Raw genomic sequence first — 19,902 nt, forward strand, 5'->3', positions numbered from 1 at the left:
CTCTGCCACGTTGTCCTGAGTGACGGTGGGTCGGGGGACGGAGGAGGATAGACATCAAAAAAAAAAAAAAAATACACAGAACAAAGGTTCAGCAGAACAGGGCCATGTGGCTATGGGGGCTGACTCACTCTGTTTCTGTTCATCCTTAATGTTGTTGTCACCTTCCTTCCTGACATGACACCACAGTCACCAGTCATCATTGACCTGGCTGTAATCTGCAGCCACTTCCAAACCACTACTTTGTTTGCGATATAAGTAACACTTTGTTAAAGCTTTAACTAGACTTCTGTCATTTCCATCCTCTGATTTGTTTCTTTCTTAACATAATGGTGCTCATTCATTTCTTTCTTTTTACATTGCTTTATTTATTTATCTCTCTTTCTCTCAGCTTGTGAAATTTTTACATTTTTTTTTTAAAATATGATTTTCTCATCTTTCATTCCTCTCTCTCTCTTTCAGTGTGTGTTGTGTATTGTCTTGTCTCTTCTGAAAAAAACAAAAACATAACAAAACAGAAATTGAAAATTTACTGTTCATTTGAACCTAATAGTTAATAGAATGGCTGCAAAAAAACACCTAAAGGAAGGGGATATATATATATATGTATGTATATATACATATATATATACACATATATAATGCCACCCCATAAGTCCACATGACCTGTAATCTGTAATACTGTCCACCATGCTGTGAGATGATAGTGTGTGGGATCTCACATTGATTTTAGTGTATACGTGTATACATACAGTACATTTACCCCATACAGCGCTAACATTTACAGCCTCCTGCCATGTCGAACTGACGAGTACATACGTGTAATATTTACGGACTTCACTCGGGGCGAGCCCATGGGTGACGTCCTCTTCCAGTCACCTCATTTCCGTTCCTCCCTCCATCATCTTTCTCGCCGTTCCTCGGTTCGTTCGATTCCTTCGCTCCGTCTCACTTCGTCTCATCTCGTCCCTTCTGGTCTTTCGTTGGTGGGCGTGTGAAGCATTAACCCTTTAAATGCCATCAAACACACAATGCACAGGCGATGGCCCTTTAAGACTAACATGCACTCACTTCAAACCCACTCCTGCCCACGTGCCATCAATGTCATCTCCATCGTGTACCAGCGCCCTCTCTGTGAGTATTACGGACAGATAACGTTGTTTCATTTGGTGTTGGGTCGAGTCATTTTTCAGAGAAGGTATAAAAAAAACTGTTTAATGTTGAAAAGCAGCCAACCACTTGAGTCAATCAGGCCCGTGTCTAACGTCGGTGTTCAGTTTCGGCTGCTGAGATCTATCAGGTAAAACCAACGAGAGCTCGTTTGTCGTCGTGTCAAATACCGTGCATTCCTCACCATCATGATGACAGTTAGATAGTTGATCAGGAGCTTAAAGATAAAAGAACAGCCGAGAGTTACGTGAGAAGATGAGTGGTGAACGGTGTCGATCTTCTCCTCTAACCCTTGCCAAGAAAGCAAAGAAGCGTATTTCTCAAAATGCTTAACTTTTCCTTTAAGACATACGTTGAAGGTAATAAGGCATAACAAACTGCATGAGCACACCCAAACAACAACAAAAAGAAAGATAAAAAAAAAAAACAAATCACAGAAAACATTTCAGTAACCATCCATGTGATGATGGGTGCCATGCTTGTGACATCACATTCCATCAGCTCACTGACTTCCATCTTAACATTCCATGGAACATACATTCCAAACAGGGTGTGAGAGTGCCCTCCTGTATCCCATGTTGCACTAGGTGTGGGTGAACCGCTGACTTCTTGTTGCCCTGGAAGTGCAACTGCAATTCAGTGCAAACCTGGAACACCCTCACCCTCACCCACACACACACACACACACACACACACACACACACACACCACCACCACCACCAACCTCCTTCCCCCTTCCCTCAGTTGTCTCCTGTTGACTTCCCTGAGTTATCAACTGGTCCCACCACCAGAGAAAGACAAGGGCAGACAATATGCAACAGACTGCCATGTCAACACGTGTACCCAGATCAGAAATACAGTGTAACAGGGATAATCACACACATGCAAACACAGCGAGAGAACGTGTCTGTCCTGCTAGTTCTGTTTCAGGATGTGTGCAGGGCTCTCTGGGAATAACCTTACCTGTACAGAACTCTGTCTTCTTGAATGCTCATCATCATCGTCACCACCCGAACCTGACCCCCGTCTGCAGGCGGGTGGTGACATTGTATTGGTCTGTCTGTTTTTGAAGCATGCATTTGGTATCATTAATGTCACTCTTTATGTGTTGGTAAATCATTTAGGCTACTGTCACTACTGTGTGCTATGATCTCTCCACATCTGCTCTCTTCCTCTCTCTCTCTCTCTTCCTCTCTCTCTCTCTCTCTCTCTCACACACACACACACACACACCTATCCTATTAAAGTCTAACTTATTCTATTTCAGTACCTGTTAGCACAGCTCTATCAGTGCTTTCTGCGGTATACAACACACACACACACACACACACACACACACATACACCGAACAGGCGGATTAATCTACAGTGGTGTAAATTTGACTGTCCAGTTCCAGCCATTTCTGTCCATCTGTCCAGCCACGTTACATCATGATGTTGTGAGATAGTTTCACAGAAGGCAAACACAATGTGAAAAAGAATATATTATATTTATCAAAATTATAAATTGTACAACTGCACCACTACTGTACAGATTGCCCCAAACGTGCACATGTGCATCTTTGATTTACAGGTACTATGTTCCTGTTACACTTTTTTTTTTATGTTTCTTTCTTTTAATCCTTTTGCTTTTTGTAAAAAGAGGAACAACAAAACGGAAGCGCTTGTATATTATTATTATGATTATTGTTGGTTTTTCTCCACCGGTGCTCCCACTGATGGAAAAAGGACAGATGCATATTCTCCTGAGCATATTCTGAGGGCTGTGTTTTCTGTCCATTGAACAGCCCCTGAAGCGTGCAGAGGTGTAGAGATGCTTATAGTCTCTTAAGACCAGAGACACCACTCTGTAAATAGGGAACAGGAGATACAAATGTACCTCATTATGATCTAAAGGACTGGACAAAGTGGGGACCCAGGGATGATGGAGAACTGGAGGGTGACGCAGAGCTAGAGACTGCAGAAGTGCAATGCCACCACGGTGTGCATTGTTTAGGCTGCTCTTTTAGATCTGCTACAAGTATTTACTGCCATGTTACGATGGGAAGAAAACTGAAGGTTTTACATTATTCATTATACATACTGTTGTAAATACTGTGTGCGGAATGGTCCCCCTTGCACAATGCAGTGCTGTTCTGCAGACAGAAAATGCAGCCTTAACTGTGCTGAAATGAAAAGACCAAAAAAAGAAAAAAACAACAAAAAAAAAACAACTAAACATAAAGACTATTGAATATATTAAAGAGTTACCTGCCTGTTATTTAAGCGAATAAATATATATGAGAAAGAACACACCTGTATACTGTAGACTAAATCTGTATGGAAATCTAAGAGAATTTAATGGGAATTAAGTCCAACACCTTTTGTCTGTATGAAAGAAAAAATACATCAAAGTATTCTACAATAATAACTTTGACAAAGTCTGTGTGGTCCTGTGTTGTTTGTTCACACCGATGCAAGACTGTACTGTACTTCATGTTTTTACAGAGGTGCAGCATTTATTTTCAACAAAGTGCCTAACAGCTGACTGCAATATTCATTTAACCAGAACATATTAAGTCTGACAATGACAAATCTAATGAAAATCACAAAGGGGCCCAAACCAACAAAGCTGCTATGGTGAAGGTGCAGGGCCAAAAACCTTTCTCCAATAGGCCCTTTTCACAGCAGACATTATGATTTGTGAAACACAGGTATAATTAATAACATCCAAAATGTCTGGATTCCATTTAGGTGTTTGATTTAGATTTTGGCATATAATACTATATCCATGTGTCATCTGTATATGGTTACTTCATCTCATTTTTTCTTGTTAGTATTTAAGGATCTGTGTGTTTTGACAAATGTATGCACAGGCAGGCGTTTTGGTAGTCTAAGTAGTCTAGATATCAGTGCTGAAATAACTGCAGTTACTCAAATACTGTAGTTAACTACAATTTCTGCTACTTTATACTTCTATTCCACAACATTTTTTGTTCTTTTAACGTATTTACCTGTCAGCTACAGTTCCTGGTTACTTAAAACAAAAACCTATGATAAACTTGTAAAATATGTAGCATGGTTAAAGACAAAACCAGAGGTTCCTAACGTTAAAAAGCAGATTTCAGATGTCTTTAAGTTGTGTAGAGATTTCCCCTCTAAATTTCCCAGATGGTTTCATTTGAATCTACAGTGGAAAATTGCTTAATCACTCAATGTCTCATTTTATACATCAAAGAACTAAGTTCTGAATAGACACAGCACACAAACTAACACTAAACTGAACTTAACACTATTTGTATATAACTATGATATATACAAGAAATACATTAAATGAGAACCTACTATTCAGTTTTCTCTCAAAAATCAAAGACCCAAAGATGTCAAATTGTCCAGTATATGAAAAGATTAGAGAACATGTAGAAAAGAAAACAAATTTGTGTAGCAGAACTTTTATTTTCTACTTTTGCCTCCCATTAATCATCTGACAACCCCTCAGATTTATCTGGTGACCCTTTAAAGGGACCAACTCCTAGATCGGGAACCTGGACAAAACTACCTAACAGTACATTAAAACTAGTGCCACCATGACCGCCTGCAACAGTAACATGCTGCTTACACGTTGATGTATTAGTGTTAACAATTGAAGAATGTGATATACTGTATAATTTGACATATCTGTCACAGCCAGGGGGCATTTTTCTTTCATTACTAGTACATTTGTTGATAATTCTTATGCAGGATTTTGAATGAAGAACTTTTCGTTGTAATGGAGTATATTTACCCTTTGCTTTTTAAATGCTCCCCCCCAAAAAATGATGTCAGAAAAAAATTAAGAAATCATTTAATATTTCTATCTTCTACATTCCACTCCCACTGCTATGTCTTACTGGTAAACCTAAATGAAATGGAACCATCAGTCATGTAATTAGTTCCACCTGTGCCTTTTCTGATGTGACCTGTCAACATGTCTGCTGTGACAAACAAGCCTCCACTCATTCATCCTCCACGTCTGAGAACGTCTTCACTCAGTTAAGTGTATAACAATAATAAACAGGACACTTTTGTGCATTCTTTTTCATTTATAAAGCTATGTCATGGCTGGGAAATCCTGAACCTTAGGTGAGATGACCACATGTTGCTCTGACATGCACATTTCTCTCAGTAGGTGCATGATGTCATAGACTAGTGACTTTCACCAGTTTTCACCCTCTAGGAAAGTAACATAATTCCATTTCATGAACTCTTGTGGACATTTTGGTGCATCTAATAACACTAATGATGGCTACATTGTTGTTGTGTTCACATTGTTCACTGGTACACCTATGTGGAACGCAGCCTTTATCTATATATTAGTTGCACCTGTCATGATAAGTCAGTTGGTTTAAAGATACAGTCCAGAAATGCATCATGTCTCATGACCGCCACATCTTACTTTATTAGATACAGTAAATGTGCTTATATTCTTTGAGCAACAACAAGCTAATGTGGATGTAGACATTTTCTGTTTGAAGTGTACCTTTCAATAGTTTTCACCGTAGAAATTTTGACTTAAAAATGATTCCAGTGTCCCATTAAGCCATGACAGTATCAGGAGGATCTTCTATCGACCATGTGTATTAGTTTTGTGCTTAAATCCATGCACATGCTCATTTCTATGTATAGAATTCAATTACAGATAGTCAAACCCCAACTCCACTGTCAATCATGTAATGGCATTGTCAGGTATAACTCATGAAGATGTACATTTTGTCTGAAAATGTGGAGAACGGTATAAAACACTAGTAAGGATGCAGGAACACAAACAATGTGACTCATTTCTAGGAGTCTAAACCAAGTTTCCCACATGCTTGTTGCCCTTATTGTCTGTATCTTTCCCATTTGTGTCTTTTGTCTACAAGCTACTAGGACTTTCAGAGATGTTGCTGACCATATTTGGCATTCTGGGGGCGTTTCTATGTAAATGAGCATACAATCATCACAAACAGGTGAGATATATTATTTTATTTCATTTGATTAAGTTGCACGTGTGCATGCTTACCACCGATGTTCTTGTTTGTACGGACAGGTCCAACATACATTTAGAGGCCCCAGCACCCTACAATGAAACCAGTTTAATGGAATTCAACCACCTGGACTTTTCCTCCTGTGACATGTCAAAATGTCTCCTGTGAAAAATGACGGGTGAACTGCTGACTGATCGTAACACATCAACTTTTAGATTTCTGTGTAGGGAAGCACTTGTAAATGATGCAGAGCTCTCTGCCTAGACCTGCTATTGGGAATCATTTCTACACCCAGCCAAGCATCAACAAATCATCAAAATCCATAAAAGCATCCCACATACAAATGCTGGAGGTGAACTCTCTGACCCTTCTCGATGCTCAACACCTACTTGCTACAGCAAAATGCACACCACACAATACAGTGTGTATAATGTTACCAAATATCCTCATCCCTGTTATGAAATTCTGTAGTGCTGCATTTAAACCATTGGAAATAGGTCACAGTCAGGTGACTCCTGCAGCTTAAAACATACATTGAAACTATTGTAAAAAATGCATCGAAGTTAAAAATTTAAATTGCCAATTGACTTGAAGTTGTCTCTCAAACATTGACTTGCATTTGTCATCTGTTTAAATCTGGCAATCAGCACTTTCATGAAATATCCAGGCAACTATCAGTTTACAGGGAACAGCCTTTAAGGTCAATATGAAATGAAAAATGCCTTTAAAACCATGTGACATCACATCCCCAGTCATACTGCGCACCTATTTAATACATGCCCAATGAATTACAAAAAACCCATTTCTTTGTATTTTTTTACATCAAAGTCAAATCATGTTTCTTCCTGTAAAACAAAATATGATGTGTGCTTATGTAGGCTTGAACCAACCAATTTCAACCAATAACCAACATTACATCCCGCCTGTCTATCCTGTTTCATTTGGTAATACGTCATAATATGGTGGTTAGATACTCTTGAAATGCTATTTCATCCGGACTTTAAATCAAGTGAAAGTTCAAGTCCTTTTGTTAGCATTTATCTTTGTTCTTGAGGTATTAACTCACTGACATGAGCAAAACCTCAAAAAAAAAAACAGTGTTAAGGTAACGTCAGTGATTATAATCCAATATTTTTTGTCAAATTCAGCAAATATCTCCTCATGGTCTGCTTGCTGTCCCCTCTGTGTGTGTGTGTGTGCTGTTCATACACAGCACTGGCTCTGTAAACACAGTGGCTCCACATAAACCACATAACACTATTCCAGTCAATCAGCAGGGAGCATTCCTGCTCTTGCACAGGATAGGTGGAAGTCATCAGAGCAGCTGTCTGTGCAAGGACATGAGTCTCATCTCCAGCAGGCGTTGAATGGTGGGGGAGGGCTGGCCAACTGGAGCGAGGAAGGCCGTGGCCAATTCACATAGGAACCGTTTTGTCACAGAGCAGATATGCTTCCACTTTAATTAAATGTATCAATCCACACTGAATCCGAGACTGACTAACCGCCTCCCTGCAACTATTTTGGTTCAGTACATTTCTGCCAGCCTGCTGAAGGCAGTTTGTCCTCCAGGAGCTGCAGCTGACATACAGCTGCTTCTGTGGACAGATGCTGAATGCAGGTCGAGTGAGAAGCGGGAAGGCCACAGAGAGCTGGAGTGTGTGGCTGGACTGGAGACTATTATTTTTCCCCGCTTGTGATATTATGTGAGAAGTGACGCATTGCTCTGGATTCTGCCATATTTCTCTTTTGGTCATTGCCTTGGCAATGCCTGTACATTAATTTTTTTTTGGGGGGGGGGGGGTTCTGAAGGAGCATGAAGGGAGGGGTTTATTTTATTTGTTTGTTGTTTAGTTCAAATAATCCTTCTCCAGAATGACTGACTCTCCCTTCAACTAGTCTTCCAAACACCAGAGGAGATAAAAACAAGCTGAGCCATGAGGAGGATGTCTACAAATTTAAATTTTGTATTCTACATATGATATGTGCAGTAACCAGGATTACCAGCTGATTTCAGTATTCTCATTATTCTAATCTCACTGACTGCCCACATATCATTTACCAACTTCACAGTCAATGCCAGAGACCAGTTATCTTCTGTCATAGCAACTCTTAGCCAGAATGTTAGCTGTTAGCTCAGCTATTATTCTCCAGCATACGTTCTTGGTAGCTGCTGATATTTCGTCATCGTGTTTTTGCTTGTCTTTCACGCAGATTATGTTCTACAGTGGTTTACATTAACACAACTGAATAACATTTGAAGGCTGAAATTCTGCAGTGTCCCATATTGTAAGTTTTAGCCCACATGCTACAAGTCACACAAGCTAACAAAAATGTTGTACTTCATTCTGAATGCATTTCTGCAGTATAAGTCACTATTCTCCAATATTCTCCAATTCCAATCGTTATCAGTGTGTACGTGTTTATGTAAATGTTTAAAAATGTAGAAATTACTTTTTAAAACTACATTGATCATTTAATTAATTAAGTTTGTAATATTATTTATGTTTCTACGAGTGCTATTAGTTTAATTGTATTTTTTTAGCTTTCTGGCAAGGTTTGCATTGATATAGATATATGCGCCTTGATTCTTAAATCTATATTAGACCAAGGAAATGATCATATTTCATCTTGCACAATTTGATAGAGAGCTGTTGTAAAGTTGTTTTTGTGCTGTTAAAATATTACTTTTACATTTTGTAAAATATTCTTATTTGCCAAGACTTTGATAGGAAGATCGATACAGCTTTCATATCTGTGCAATAAATATGAAGCTAGTCAGCAGTGAGTTAGCTTTGTAGAAATACTGGAAACAAGGGGAAATAGCATGCCTGCCTCTGCCTTAGGCTTCCAAAAGTGGCCTACCAACACCTCTTTATTTGATCCATTAAATAAAGGAGATATATATTTTACAGTGCTGGTAGGCAGGTTTTTTCCTCCAGACTAGCTGTTTCCAACTTTTATGCTAAGCTAAGCTAACCTGCTGGCTCTTGTTTCTTATTAACAGATAGAAATGATGGTATGGTATCAATCTTCTCATTGAACTCTAACCAAGAAAGCGGCAAAAAAAAAGATCTGAACCAAAACTTCATACAAGTGCATGAAAGCACCTTCTTGGGAGACTGTTGAGTATGTGCAGTAACTGCATCAGCACACAAAGACAACATAACTATGACAAAACATGAAGAGCATGTTATTCACTATGGAGGTTACCAATTTCAAACAAGTTGTGTCTATTCACTTTGATTTTTGTTGCATTTTTTAATGCTTTGTGACTTGAAGTAAATGGGTTAAAACATGGACGGCTTGATTAGTCCCTGTGGGTCCTCTTATACTGCGTGCTTTGTACTTCCATCAAATGAGGTATTTTGTTTTGACAACCTTTACCAGACTTGACCCAAATGTTCAGGAAAAGTAACACCTTTATCGGCAGAGAGCTTGCTGTTTAAAAAGAGAAGAAGAGATGCATTAATAAACAGTACAGAACAAGACACAGTAAATATTTATGACTGAAACATAATGAAAATATGATTTATTTGTCCAACATTAGTCAAAGGTCATTTACCTCAAACAATATGTATTCAAAATTATATACACATTTACATTACACTTGGACAAAATGGTAATTTCATCACTTAAAGATCATTTTGAATCTATGTCATGAATACATTTCAAAGTGTCAATATATACAAGACATAATTATGAGACGTGTAGCATTACTCCGAGTAATGGAGCGACTGTAATCAGCGCCAAAAAACATGCTGCATGAGCTACGCTGACAGATGTGAAGGGATGTTGTGGAGTACTGGGAAAATATAGTCACGTATACCATTTGTTACCGATACTACCTTCAAAAAAAATACCAGGCCACGTTGGCAGCAGCTTGTCCAGCCTCTTCACCTTCCACCAGCAGAATCCACTTTAGCATAAAGAAAAATAGGTGGCGCTAAATGAAAGTATTCTTTTGTACAACGGTGCTGGTTCACAAGAGACCAATTCTTACCAAAAGAAAGTATATACAGATTTGGTTTTTTTTCATGGATTGTTGCATTTCCAATTTGAAATTGATTCAAGATGAGTCTTTGTGAACCTTCACCTTCATCTTAACATCTTTGTGCTATTGCATTTGATTTTTACTCTTACTTACATGTTAATATAAAAGAATTTCCTACAGGAATAACTCAAACAAAAATGATTAAAGTACTCAAAATCCACTAACTAGAACAAGAACTGTCTGAACAGAAATAGAAGTACTAAACAGGTCACTGCTGAACGCCTGGAGCCACTTAAACACAGAGCAACAACAAAAAGAATCTTTTGTCTGATCCTTACCATGGAATCAAGCAGGTTAAGGTGTTCAGAAAGCCACTCATCCCGCATGGTAGATCAACCATTACCTAGAAGAAACTGTCAACAAGGTTTAGCAGTAACATGTACTCAATCCACCAGTACACAAAAACACATGCACATTCAGCAATTCTTAGGTAATCTTAACAGTGTTCATCCACCCTCAAGAAGTTCAGTCTCAATATCTGAAAACAGATAAGTACTTGACCCTACATTTTGAGCGATGTGCTTGCACTCTCTGCACACTTAGTGCAGAACTCCACTGAGACATGGTTCTTGTCCACATGCAGACACACGCCACCAGATGTCTCCTTCTCCTCCACTTTCACACGCTTCCTCGGCAAGGCATAGTCATGGTCATTCGTGTTGGGCCCCTGGAAAAGCGAGGAAGATAATTTCATCCCATTCACACCACTCAGCCTGGACAAGAGCTGCGCTAACATGCTCTCATTTGCAAGCACAGCCCTCAGGTACCTGGTCTCATCTTCCAACTCTTCTACTCTTTTGGTCAGCTGAGAATTTTCCTGTTTGAGAATGTTGTTTTCCATTGACATGATGCCAACTTTCTTCTCCAGACTGTTGACATACTCTTTCTTCTTGAGACGATTCATTCTGGCAGCGATGGCGTTTTTGTTGATCATTTGGCTTGAATGGTTTTGTCGGTTCTTGATCTTCAAGTCTGACGACATTCTCTCTGGAGATGAGGCTGTTGAAGCTTCAATCCCAGAAGCTTGACACTTGGTACTGTACACACCAAGATCCGTCAACTCCATGTTGAAGAGAGGGGAGGTTGCATCTCTTTCAAGTGTCCATTTTAAGTCTTCAATTCCAAACAGGTCATCTAGCTCTATTCCAGCGGTGTCAATGTCATCGATTGGGAACCCCTCTGATGGACTTGTGAGATCTTCTACAGTTTCTACTGCGTCTACCACTTCAACCTCCAGGGACTGAACTTTGGAGTTGTTGACAGTATGGCCTCTGCTTCTGGTGATCATTGTGGTTTGTTTAATGGGACCACGGGGACGCTGTCCAGAAGATTCGGAGTCCTCACCTGTGGAAACAGAAAAAATACGCTGTTAACATATAATGCTGCAGCAATTAACTCAATCTCCTCTAGAACGTTACCACTGTGAAACAATCAGAAAATAACATTTTATTGATCTGATTCACCAGCTTTCTCACTACCAGCGCTGCCTCTCTGCACTCACTCTCTAGCTCACTCGACCACAGCAGCTCTCTCTCCCTCTTTTTTTCTCGTCTTTTTTTTTTCTTAAATGAGTCGGGAAGCCGGATGTCTCAGGCACGTTCATCTGATCAACTTCAGCTCAACTCAAAATTGTAGTCTTCAGATATTTGTGTGAGGTGTTCAAGGAGTGTCGGTAAATTGTAGCGTCTACCAATAGTCTGCATGAGAGATGTTTAGGGGAGGTGAACAACTCTCTCTAGGTATTGAGAAAACGACCCGTTCGAAACAGGCAAGTTTTGAACAAGCACATCACTGTAGGGTATTGGAGAAATAAAATTTACTGAGCTTTGAAACTGTTAGATTTTCAAATTTACGCCTAGTTTATAAAATTTTAAATGGTTTGTTCCCTCCACTATGTGACTTTGTGTTTCACTCACTCAGTAAGTTCTATAAACTCTTCCAGAATATCCTCTAAACGAGATTGTACCGTGCCATTTCGTTACACTGCATTTGGGCAGTCAGCATTCTCTGTAAAAGCCACAACTCAGTGGAAGGTCCTACCTGATGATATGAAGAGCTGCAGTTCAATCAGTACATTTAAAACCAAATTTAAAAGTCTGCTGAAAGCTAATCAGCTCTATAACCACTACATTTTCTCTCATGGTCTTCTCATGAATGCAAATAATCTTGCTTTTAATTTGACAAGCTTACATTATTCATTTCTTGTTGACATTGTGGATGTATGTGGTGTGCTACTGTGTGTAACTTTGTATTTTGTATTATGTGTCCTGTGTGTTTTTATTAGGACCTGCCGAATGGGGCTGCGGATGAAATTTAATTATAAGTTAACTCTGGTACAGTACAAATGGTAACATTTACATTTAAACACTGTACATGGTCCCAATAAATAAATAAGACAAATTCAACATACGGCCTTACTGACGTAACCGCCTCGCTTCAGCCAGGCCGCAACTTTATAGCAATAACACCTTTACATTTCCCCTTGTCACACATATGCCTAAGTATACATCACTTTCTAATGTTTACAGTATTTTGCAATGTTAATAATACAATCTACAAAGAATGCCAATTGTCTTCTGTAATGGTACGTTAAGCGCCCTACGTTTAGCTTACGTACTAAGGGCCCATTCCTCTCATCACACTCGCATTAACACCCAGCTGTTTAATGTTAATTTAATGTAACTTAAATAAACAGTAATTCGAAAAGTTAGCATCTACATAAAAATGATACTGTCTGGCGTATTTAGTAGCAAGTTGTCTACTAGTTAAGCTACTTGACCGGCGAATATCCGTGAAGTTTTCGTTAGCTAGTAGCTAAGTGAAGCCCGTGAGGCGCTAACCAACATGACGCAGCATCTTTTAACAACGTCGCCTCTTAAACCAACAACTTACCGTCCAGTTTGAAAAAATGAATGCAGTGATAAAGTACTACGATACAGTCCTTCGATGGAGATGTGCTGGATATTGGACGCTTACAAAATTAACTGCGGCCTGAAGACAAAAAAGGACGACAGCGTGGTCAACCAGCTAAAACGAAAACTTTTTTTGGATTTATTGGCAACCAGCTTACAGGTGCATTACCGCCACCTACTGGACTGGAGTGTGAAACCAATATCGATGGGCCTTCACCACAGCTGACGCTCCCCCACTTCACTTCGTCACGGGGTGCACTCTGTCGTCACTCTCACAGCTGAATGAGGTTCCCTTTGTTAAGGTGTGGATAATAAGAGCTCTTATTATACATCCATGGTATACATACAGCGGCAAGCTTTGGCACGACCGTCACTCTCTCCGGCGGAAACAGGAACTGTCATAACTTTTCGTCACAATGGTTTCCTATCATCTGTCGGGATCATGATTGACTGTATATAAATATTGATATACTTATAATAAATCTTTATATACAGTTAATAGTCGGGAGCAGCAACGGTTGCCATCATCCACCAGCTGTTGCAAGATGAGAGAAGGAGATCTTCCAGGAGGTGTAGACGTTTTTTTTTTAAAATTATTATTGTTATTATTATTATAAAAATACATTTCTTGGGTAAAGACCACATCAGTACATTCCTTTTGTACAAGTGGGGATGAGCTATTTTATATATATTCAGACATGCCATTGAAAAGATCGATTTTTAAAGACCACTTGTTATGCTGCAATTCAAAAAAGTTTTCCTTCTAGCTTCACTACTCACGTCAAATATCCTGTCATTTGCTAAGTTTCACATGTAAATGGCAATACAATGGCACAGTAACACTGCAAGTACTACTGAAAGCCTGTTGTACATTAATGGAATGTATCTGTGGTAATTACATTTGTGTACAAATATTAATGAATGTTACCCCCCTGAAACAATAAATGTGTTTACCTTTTCCTTTATACGTTTGTAGTTAGAAGTATAGTTAGTTCATGCCACTAATTAGGATGTTCACAACCTCCTAGTCTCTGGAGATATGAAGGATACACAAAGGGAGTGTCAAACCTTTTTTTAATGTATTAATGTCCCATTGGAAATAAATGAAACAACTTACAGAAGTTCATGTCCAAACCAGTTATGTATAAAAAATGACACTACTTTCAAACATATAGGTAGACTTCAACCCCACCCCACATCCACCCCCCAAAATAAATAAATTAATGTAATTAAATAAAACATTCACAACAAAAGCAACTCACATCTTCTCCACCATTTTTTCAAATAAGGACAAACATTTCTTGGTTTGTTTAGTAATTTGCTGGTGTCTCCTTATATTCTCTTCAGGTCTTTCTATTTTTTCATCTCTTATACATGGTTGAAGTTTACTTAACTAAGTCTACTTATGTTTTAAAGTGGTGTCGTTTTTTATATGTATACATAGCTGGTTTGGACAGGAACTTGTGTAAGCCTGTATGCTTAAATAATGAAACACACAAAGTTTCTGTTCAATTGTCGATGTTTATATTAAGTATTTAAATAAAGGAGTATGTCCTGAATGGGATCTCTGATTTTGCCACAGTATTGAATCAGGTATTGTGAGCAGTGGATCTTCAGTGGTAATTCTAGTGTGGTGACATCACAAGTATATACTGTAAGTGTCATACAATTTACTGATTATTTACTCTGAGAAATTTTCTATTGCGCTTCTGGTTTGGTTGTGAGATACGCTGATTTTTGGGCACGTAAGATATGATGAATTTGAATGAATGTGATTCTGTTTTCATTCCAAAATGGTGTCAGCGCTACAGCAGCACCATGTAGCGGTGGTTGTCAAAAAAGAGTTTTGTCTCTTGTGCTTCTATAGGCCTACTATTTGGCCCAATCCCAAAGTCACCAGTAAACCCTAAACCCTGAACCCTCACAGACTTAAGTGATGTCACCTGGTAAGTGCTTGAGTGTGAGAGGCTGCAAGAGCTCAAAATGGTTTAAATAGGAATGAGACAGCAGTTTGCAACATATCACGTTACCTGACACCAAAACATGTTGTGTATGATTGTGGGTTTGGGACTTTTTATTCAATACTTTATCACCATATCAACATGACAGATTGGAATTTGTCTTAGTGAGCTCACTTAAAAATAGAAAAAGACAAAAATGGTAAAACCACTCACTCATGAAGCACATAATACATTAAAGTATAAATCAGACAGGTAATATCCAACCCATAAAATAATCATGTGCACGACAGTCAAATAAGGGACCGAGTGCCTGATTTGGACGTCTTCCAGGCTCTTGCCTTACAGAGTGGATGAGAGGTGATTGTCGAATAATCAAGCCCTAAGCCCTTGCAATTTCAGCGGGAACGTGCCTCACTTGCGTCTTTTTCTTCCCCTCTTCTCATTTCTCAGTTTGTACCTCCTCGATCACTTTCCTCGCCTCGGCGAGGAAGAGACAGGAAGAGAGAGGAGTCAAGGAAACAGACAAAATGTCAATTAAGTATGACGTGCGGCAGAGCTGCATCACCTGTCCATTGTTGTGTTACAGCCTGCCTATATATATATCATTTATATATTTCATTGTGTGAAGTATATTCCAGCAGTGTTTCATGCCTCTTTCATATGTCACGGGTGCCGGAAAGACACAAAGGATACACCTGTGCATCCTCGCTCATAGCTCCTCTGGCAAGCCTCCTCTCTCCTTGCTCCTCTCTCCTCCAGATGCAATTTAGGAATTGAGGAGGAGGACGGAGAGAGGAGACGAGCGTGTGTGTGTTAAATAAAAAATGACAATGTATGATATCCATACATTGGAGGCGAGGATGTCTCATTTTGTTAAATGTCTCTCCTTCGCCTCCTCCGCTCGCATCTCAGGTGGGAGGGACTAAGACGCGAGGAAAGGAGTCGAGGATGTACAAACTGAGAAATGGGAAGAGGGGCGTGACGAAGTGGGCGTGGGGAGGGTCAACTTTGGAAAATGAACTTCTTCTTCTTCTTCTGGTTTTATGGCAGGTTGCAACCATTGCTTATAAAGTGCATACCGCCACCTACTGTACTGGAGTATGTAGTAGGAGATACTATCATGGATGTATTATAAGAGCTCTTATAATAATCCATGAATATTATCCCTGGACTATAAAAGTCTATAAATAAAAGCCTCACTGCCGTTTGCTTAATGAACTACATTTCAAAATAATGCAGCCAGTCAGTACAAAAACATGACCCAACAGTTTATCAGCTGTTATGTGCCATTTTCAACAAGAACATACAAATCAGAAGCTTCATAAAGCATTTATGTTGTTTTATTATTATTATATGTGCAAGATACAGGTGTTTATATTTTTCAGGTCATTGTGTAAATATGCAATTAATCTTTCCTGTTAAATTGTTCTTTAGTTTTGTATCTTTTATTTTGTCTACATGCTGCGTAGTCAGTTGGGTCTCCCTTGAAAGAGTTATTGACTATGTATAACGGACAACCCTATTAAAACACAAAGGTTTACATATACTATGTGTGACGTGTTTTTTTTAACATTCACAAGAACTCTTAATTCTGGATCACAAGATATGTTTCTTCAGAAATATGCAAAACAAGCAGTAACAGAGCAAATCTAGTTGGTTTGTGTTTTTTGAATGTACTGCTGCTTTCAGTCTGAATGCCCTTGTGAACAGAGTGCCTATCCTGCAATTAGCCAGTCTCCACATTATTGGACGTCCTTTCCGAACCATTATTTCTCTTAACCAGCTGCAACATGGGATTAACCATCACATTCCTTCAGTGAGAAAGGGTTTTATTGAATACAAGTGCGTACAAGAAAAATGTGTTACACAAAACCACCTCCTGCTGTTGTCATTACAACAATATCTCCCATAGAGGGGTTACAACTGAAAGGCATCTACTCCAAAACCCTTCATAGAGACTGAAAACTGTGTTAACAATGAAAGGTGCAATAAAAAACACTGTGCTTTTAATACACCATCATGATGAATGAACCATATCCCAGATCTACCTCCTATTCTTGCCTTACAATAAAAGATCGTTTCACTTTTGCCACATATTGAAAATACTGCAGACAACATAAAACATGTCAATATCAATGAATCTGCTGATTATTTTCTCAATTCACTGATTTATCATTTTGTCTATAAAATGTCAAAAAACTCCAAAGATTTTACATTTACAATGACATCAGAGCTTATGCAATTAGATGATTGATTAGTTGAAAGGAAATTAATCTGAAACTCTTTTAACAGTCAGTTCTTTGTTTCATTTATTAAACAAAAATGTCTTAGTCTTTAGTTCCAGCTTCTTAAATCTGTGAATCTGATGCTTTTCTGTATCATGTATGATAGTAAGCTGAAAGTCTCGGGAAGTTTCAGGAAATTAAAATTGGCATTTTTCAGTATTTTCTGACATCTTATAGAAATATCAATTATCCAGGAAATAATAAGCAGATTGATAACCAAATAATAATTATTAGCTGCAAAACAGAGAAAAGCAACAATTTGTTTTATCCACCAACAATGTGCATTTAACAACAAGCTATCCGGTACTGACGTTAATGTATTTTGAACAGTTTGTTTCCTTTTTTCCCCCCAACTGTCAAAACCACAGAGAGCACAAGAAGCTACAGGCTTATATTTCACAGCATTATAACATGACTCAGAAAAGTTGCAGTCCAGATTTCAACTTGCTGACGTCACTGTGGTTCCAAAGGAGACCGTCAGTTGTTCTCAATGGTGCCGAGGCTCCTGGGATGTTGTGTGGTGCGATGCTCTCCAACTCCACTGGCTGGTCAAAGACAGTCATTGTTGAGTAGTTGCCCACCATGAGGCACGAAGGGTCATCTGACTGTCCGGGGACTTTACCAAGAGGATAATTCTTCCATAAAACTTTATCAACACACAGCTGCCACGGAGAACCTCTGAGCAACTTCTCTTTTTCAGCCTGTACATCTGACCATTTGTACTCCTGGGAGGACTTGCCCCTTGCAAATTCAGCCAGAGATGAATGGCTGTGGCACCTTGAACGCTGCAGCTTCTCATGCAAACTCTCCAGTGTGTATATTGGCTGTTGCTTCTGCTCTGGGAATGGATCACATTCTGAGTGTGCCGTCTGTGTGTAGATGGAGCAGAGCTGGAGCAGCCTCTGTTGAGTCTCCTGAGGAAGAGGATGCTCCATGTCATCCAGGATTAGCTGGAGCAAGTGAGGCGTGCCGATACAGGGAGCATCCAGACATGCAGAAAGCAGCTGCTGCCACCTCAGCTGGATGCGGTTCACAAAAATCCTGTCCTTCACTCTGGCTTTCCTCTGTGCCTTTGTTTCAAAATGATATTCAAATTTGTTGCTGTTGCTGAGGATGATTTCTGAAATCCAAGCAGAAATGTAGAAAGCCCTGTGATTATTCTGCTCTTTGGAGAGAAGCTTCAGTTCAACAAAGAGCTTCTCTAGAAGGAGGTGAATAAAGGATGGCGAATTGAGCATCTTCAGGAGGGGAAGCCAAAAACGCAGGAATGTCTGAGGGAGTCTGGGACTGGCGTTGTCAGAGGTGTCACAGCCTAATGTTTCCAGTTGTTCAACAGTAGGAATGAGAAATCCATCTTCCAACAGCACATCAACCAGCAAATCACTTGATTCCACAGAAAACTGCTTGATCTCACCAAGTATCCAGCTCATTTCTGCAAAGGGGGCTGGCCACAAGCTCTTCTCTTTGTCTCCGGGAAGCCTGTCAAAAGCCTTGAATTTTTCATTTTCAAAAGATATCAGAAGTTCCCGTGCATTCTTGTAGGCTTCCATTTCTTTTTGCCTTGCAATGACCTCATCCTCCTGCCGTTTTAGGTCAATCTCTTCATCCTCTCCATCCGACTGTGATTCCCAATCCTCATTAGGTCCTCCTCCCAACTGTCTGGACCAGTACTCCTGCTGGAGCCACTCCAGAACCACCTTACATCCCTTTCTACACCATTTCAAGGTAGGGAGCTTCCGGTGTGTGAAATCATGCCTCAGGTCTACAACCCACTCTGGGATGTTCAAGTTCCCAGCCAGCCGCCGCAGTGGCCGAGCAACTTTCCCCTGCTGACGTTCAGTGATCAGGTTGACAAACCTCACCAGGGCCGTTCCATACAGCAGAACCAGGTCAGCTCCGGCCAGCTCTCCTGACCTGTCCAGCACCTGGCACCTCACCAGGTCCGCTGTGCAGTCCACTGCCACAGGTGTGCTGCTGGCATACCTGCCTTTCCAAGCTGATATCCTCTGCAGTGCATACCTCTGTAAGCCGGAGTCCTGGGAGTAAAGATACTCCAGCATCTGATCCCACTCAGCTTTGTTGACCCATGCTACCACATGGCGCTTCTTCTCCGAGCTTTTTTTCTTCATTTTAACAGAGGAGGAGGAGTACGGTAGACTTACGGTGACACTTTGTACATATAAAGAGCTTCAGTACCGAGAAACTGGTGTCCTTTGACAGTCACTCTCCTCAATATAGTACAAAATAGCTTTATACTGCAATGCGAAGCTCCCGATTGTATCGCATCCCGGAAATGACCCTTTCTTCGGCTCCTTTTTCTTCTTCCTCTTGTGCATTTCCGGCAGGCTAGCTGCCTTGCGGCGCATTGCTGCCTCCCGCAGGTCAGGATGAGGTTGCAGTTTGGGTCTAAACGGCAAAAGTAAAATGATTCGCTCATTGCACTACACCAAACTACCTTTGCTGCTATTTTACGACTTTTATATTTTTGTGTACTTGTGTGTATTTATATAATTCCTTTACTTATAACTTTCTTTGTATATTT

General features: G+C 39.8%; 3 protein-coding genes and 1 long non-coding RNA gene across 6 annotated transcripts in view; 2 read left to right on the plus strand and 2 right to left on the minus strand.

The window, feature by feature from the left end:
* The window catches only part of atp2b3b (ATPase plasma membrane Ca2+ transporting 3b), a 61,527-nt gene extending 61,150 nt beyond the window's left edge, over positions 1–377 (plus strand). For all 3 annotated transcript variants that reach the window (XM_042408802.1, XM_042408804.1, XM_042408803.1), the window contains one exon: positions 1–377. This exon is cut by the window's left edge and continues 899 nt beyond it. The gene's annotated coding sequence lies outside the window, so the exon portion shown is untranslated.
* Positions 378–5,187: 4,810 nt separating this feature from the next.
* On the plus strand, positions 5,188–6,495 carry LOC121896247. The gene is made up of 3 exons (XR_006095946.1): positions 5,188–5,267; positions 6,047–6,133; positions 6,214–6,495. It is a non-coding gene; the product is annotated as an uncharacterized LOC121896247 (long non-coding RNA).
* Positions 6,496–9,665: 3,170 nt separating this feature from the next.
* Positions 9,666–13,295, minus strand: crebzf (CREB/ATF bZIP transcription factor). Its single transcript, XM_042410009.1, has 3 exons — positions 13,095–13,295; positions 10,481–11,546; positions 9,666–10,067 (listed from the first exon to the last, which is right to left on the minus strand). The coding sequence occupies exon 2, from the start codon at positions 11,488–11,490 to the stop codon at positions 10,705–10,707; it is 786 nt and encodes a 261-aa protein (XP_042265943.1). The 5' UTR covers positions 11,491–11,546; positions 13,095–13,295; the 3' UTR covers positions 9,666–10,067; positions 10,481–10,704.
* Positions 13,296–16,887: 3,592 nt separating this feature from the next.
* las1l (LAS1 like ribosome biogenesis factor) lies at positions 16,888–19,677 on the minus strand. Its single transcript, XM_042409024.1, has one exon. The coding sequence runs from the start codon at positions 19,487–19,489 to the stop codon at positions 17,777–17,779; it is 1,713 nt and encodes a 570-aa protein (XP_042264958.1). The 5' UTR covers positions 19,490–19,677; the 3' UTR covers positions 16,888–17,776.
* Between the last annotated feature and the right edge of the window lie 225 nt (positions 19,678–19,902).

This window comes from Thunnus maccoyii, chromosome 4, assembly GCF_910596095.1.
Source record: "Thunnus maccoyii chromosome 4, fThuMac1.1, whole genome shotgun sequence".
Lineage (NCBI taxonomy): Eukaryota > Metazoa > Chordata > Actinopteri > Scombriformes > Scombridae > Thunnus > Thunnus maccoyii.

What these genes read in the sequence shown, in the direction of transcription:
- crebzf (XM_042410009.1), bottom strand. Translation starts at nt 11,490, where the DNA reads ATGATCACCAGAAGCAGAGGCCATACTGTCAACAACTCCAAAGTTCAG.
- las1l (XM_042409024.1), bottom strand. Translation starts at nt 19,489, where the DNA reads ATGAAGAAAAAAAGCTCGGAGAAGAAGCGCCATGTGGTAGCATGGGTC.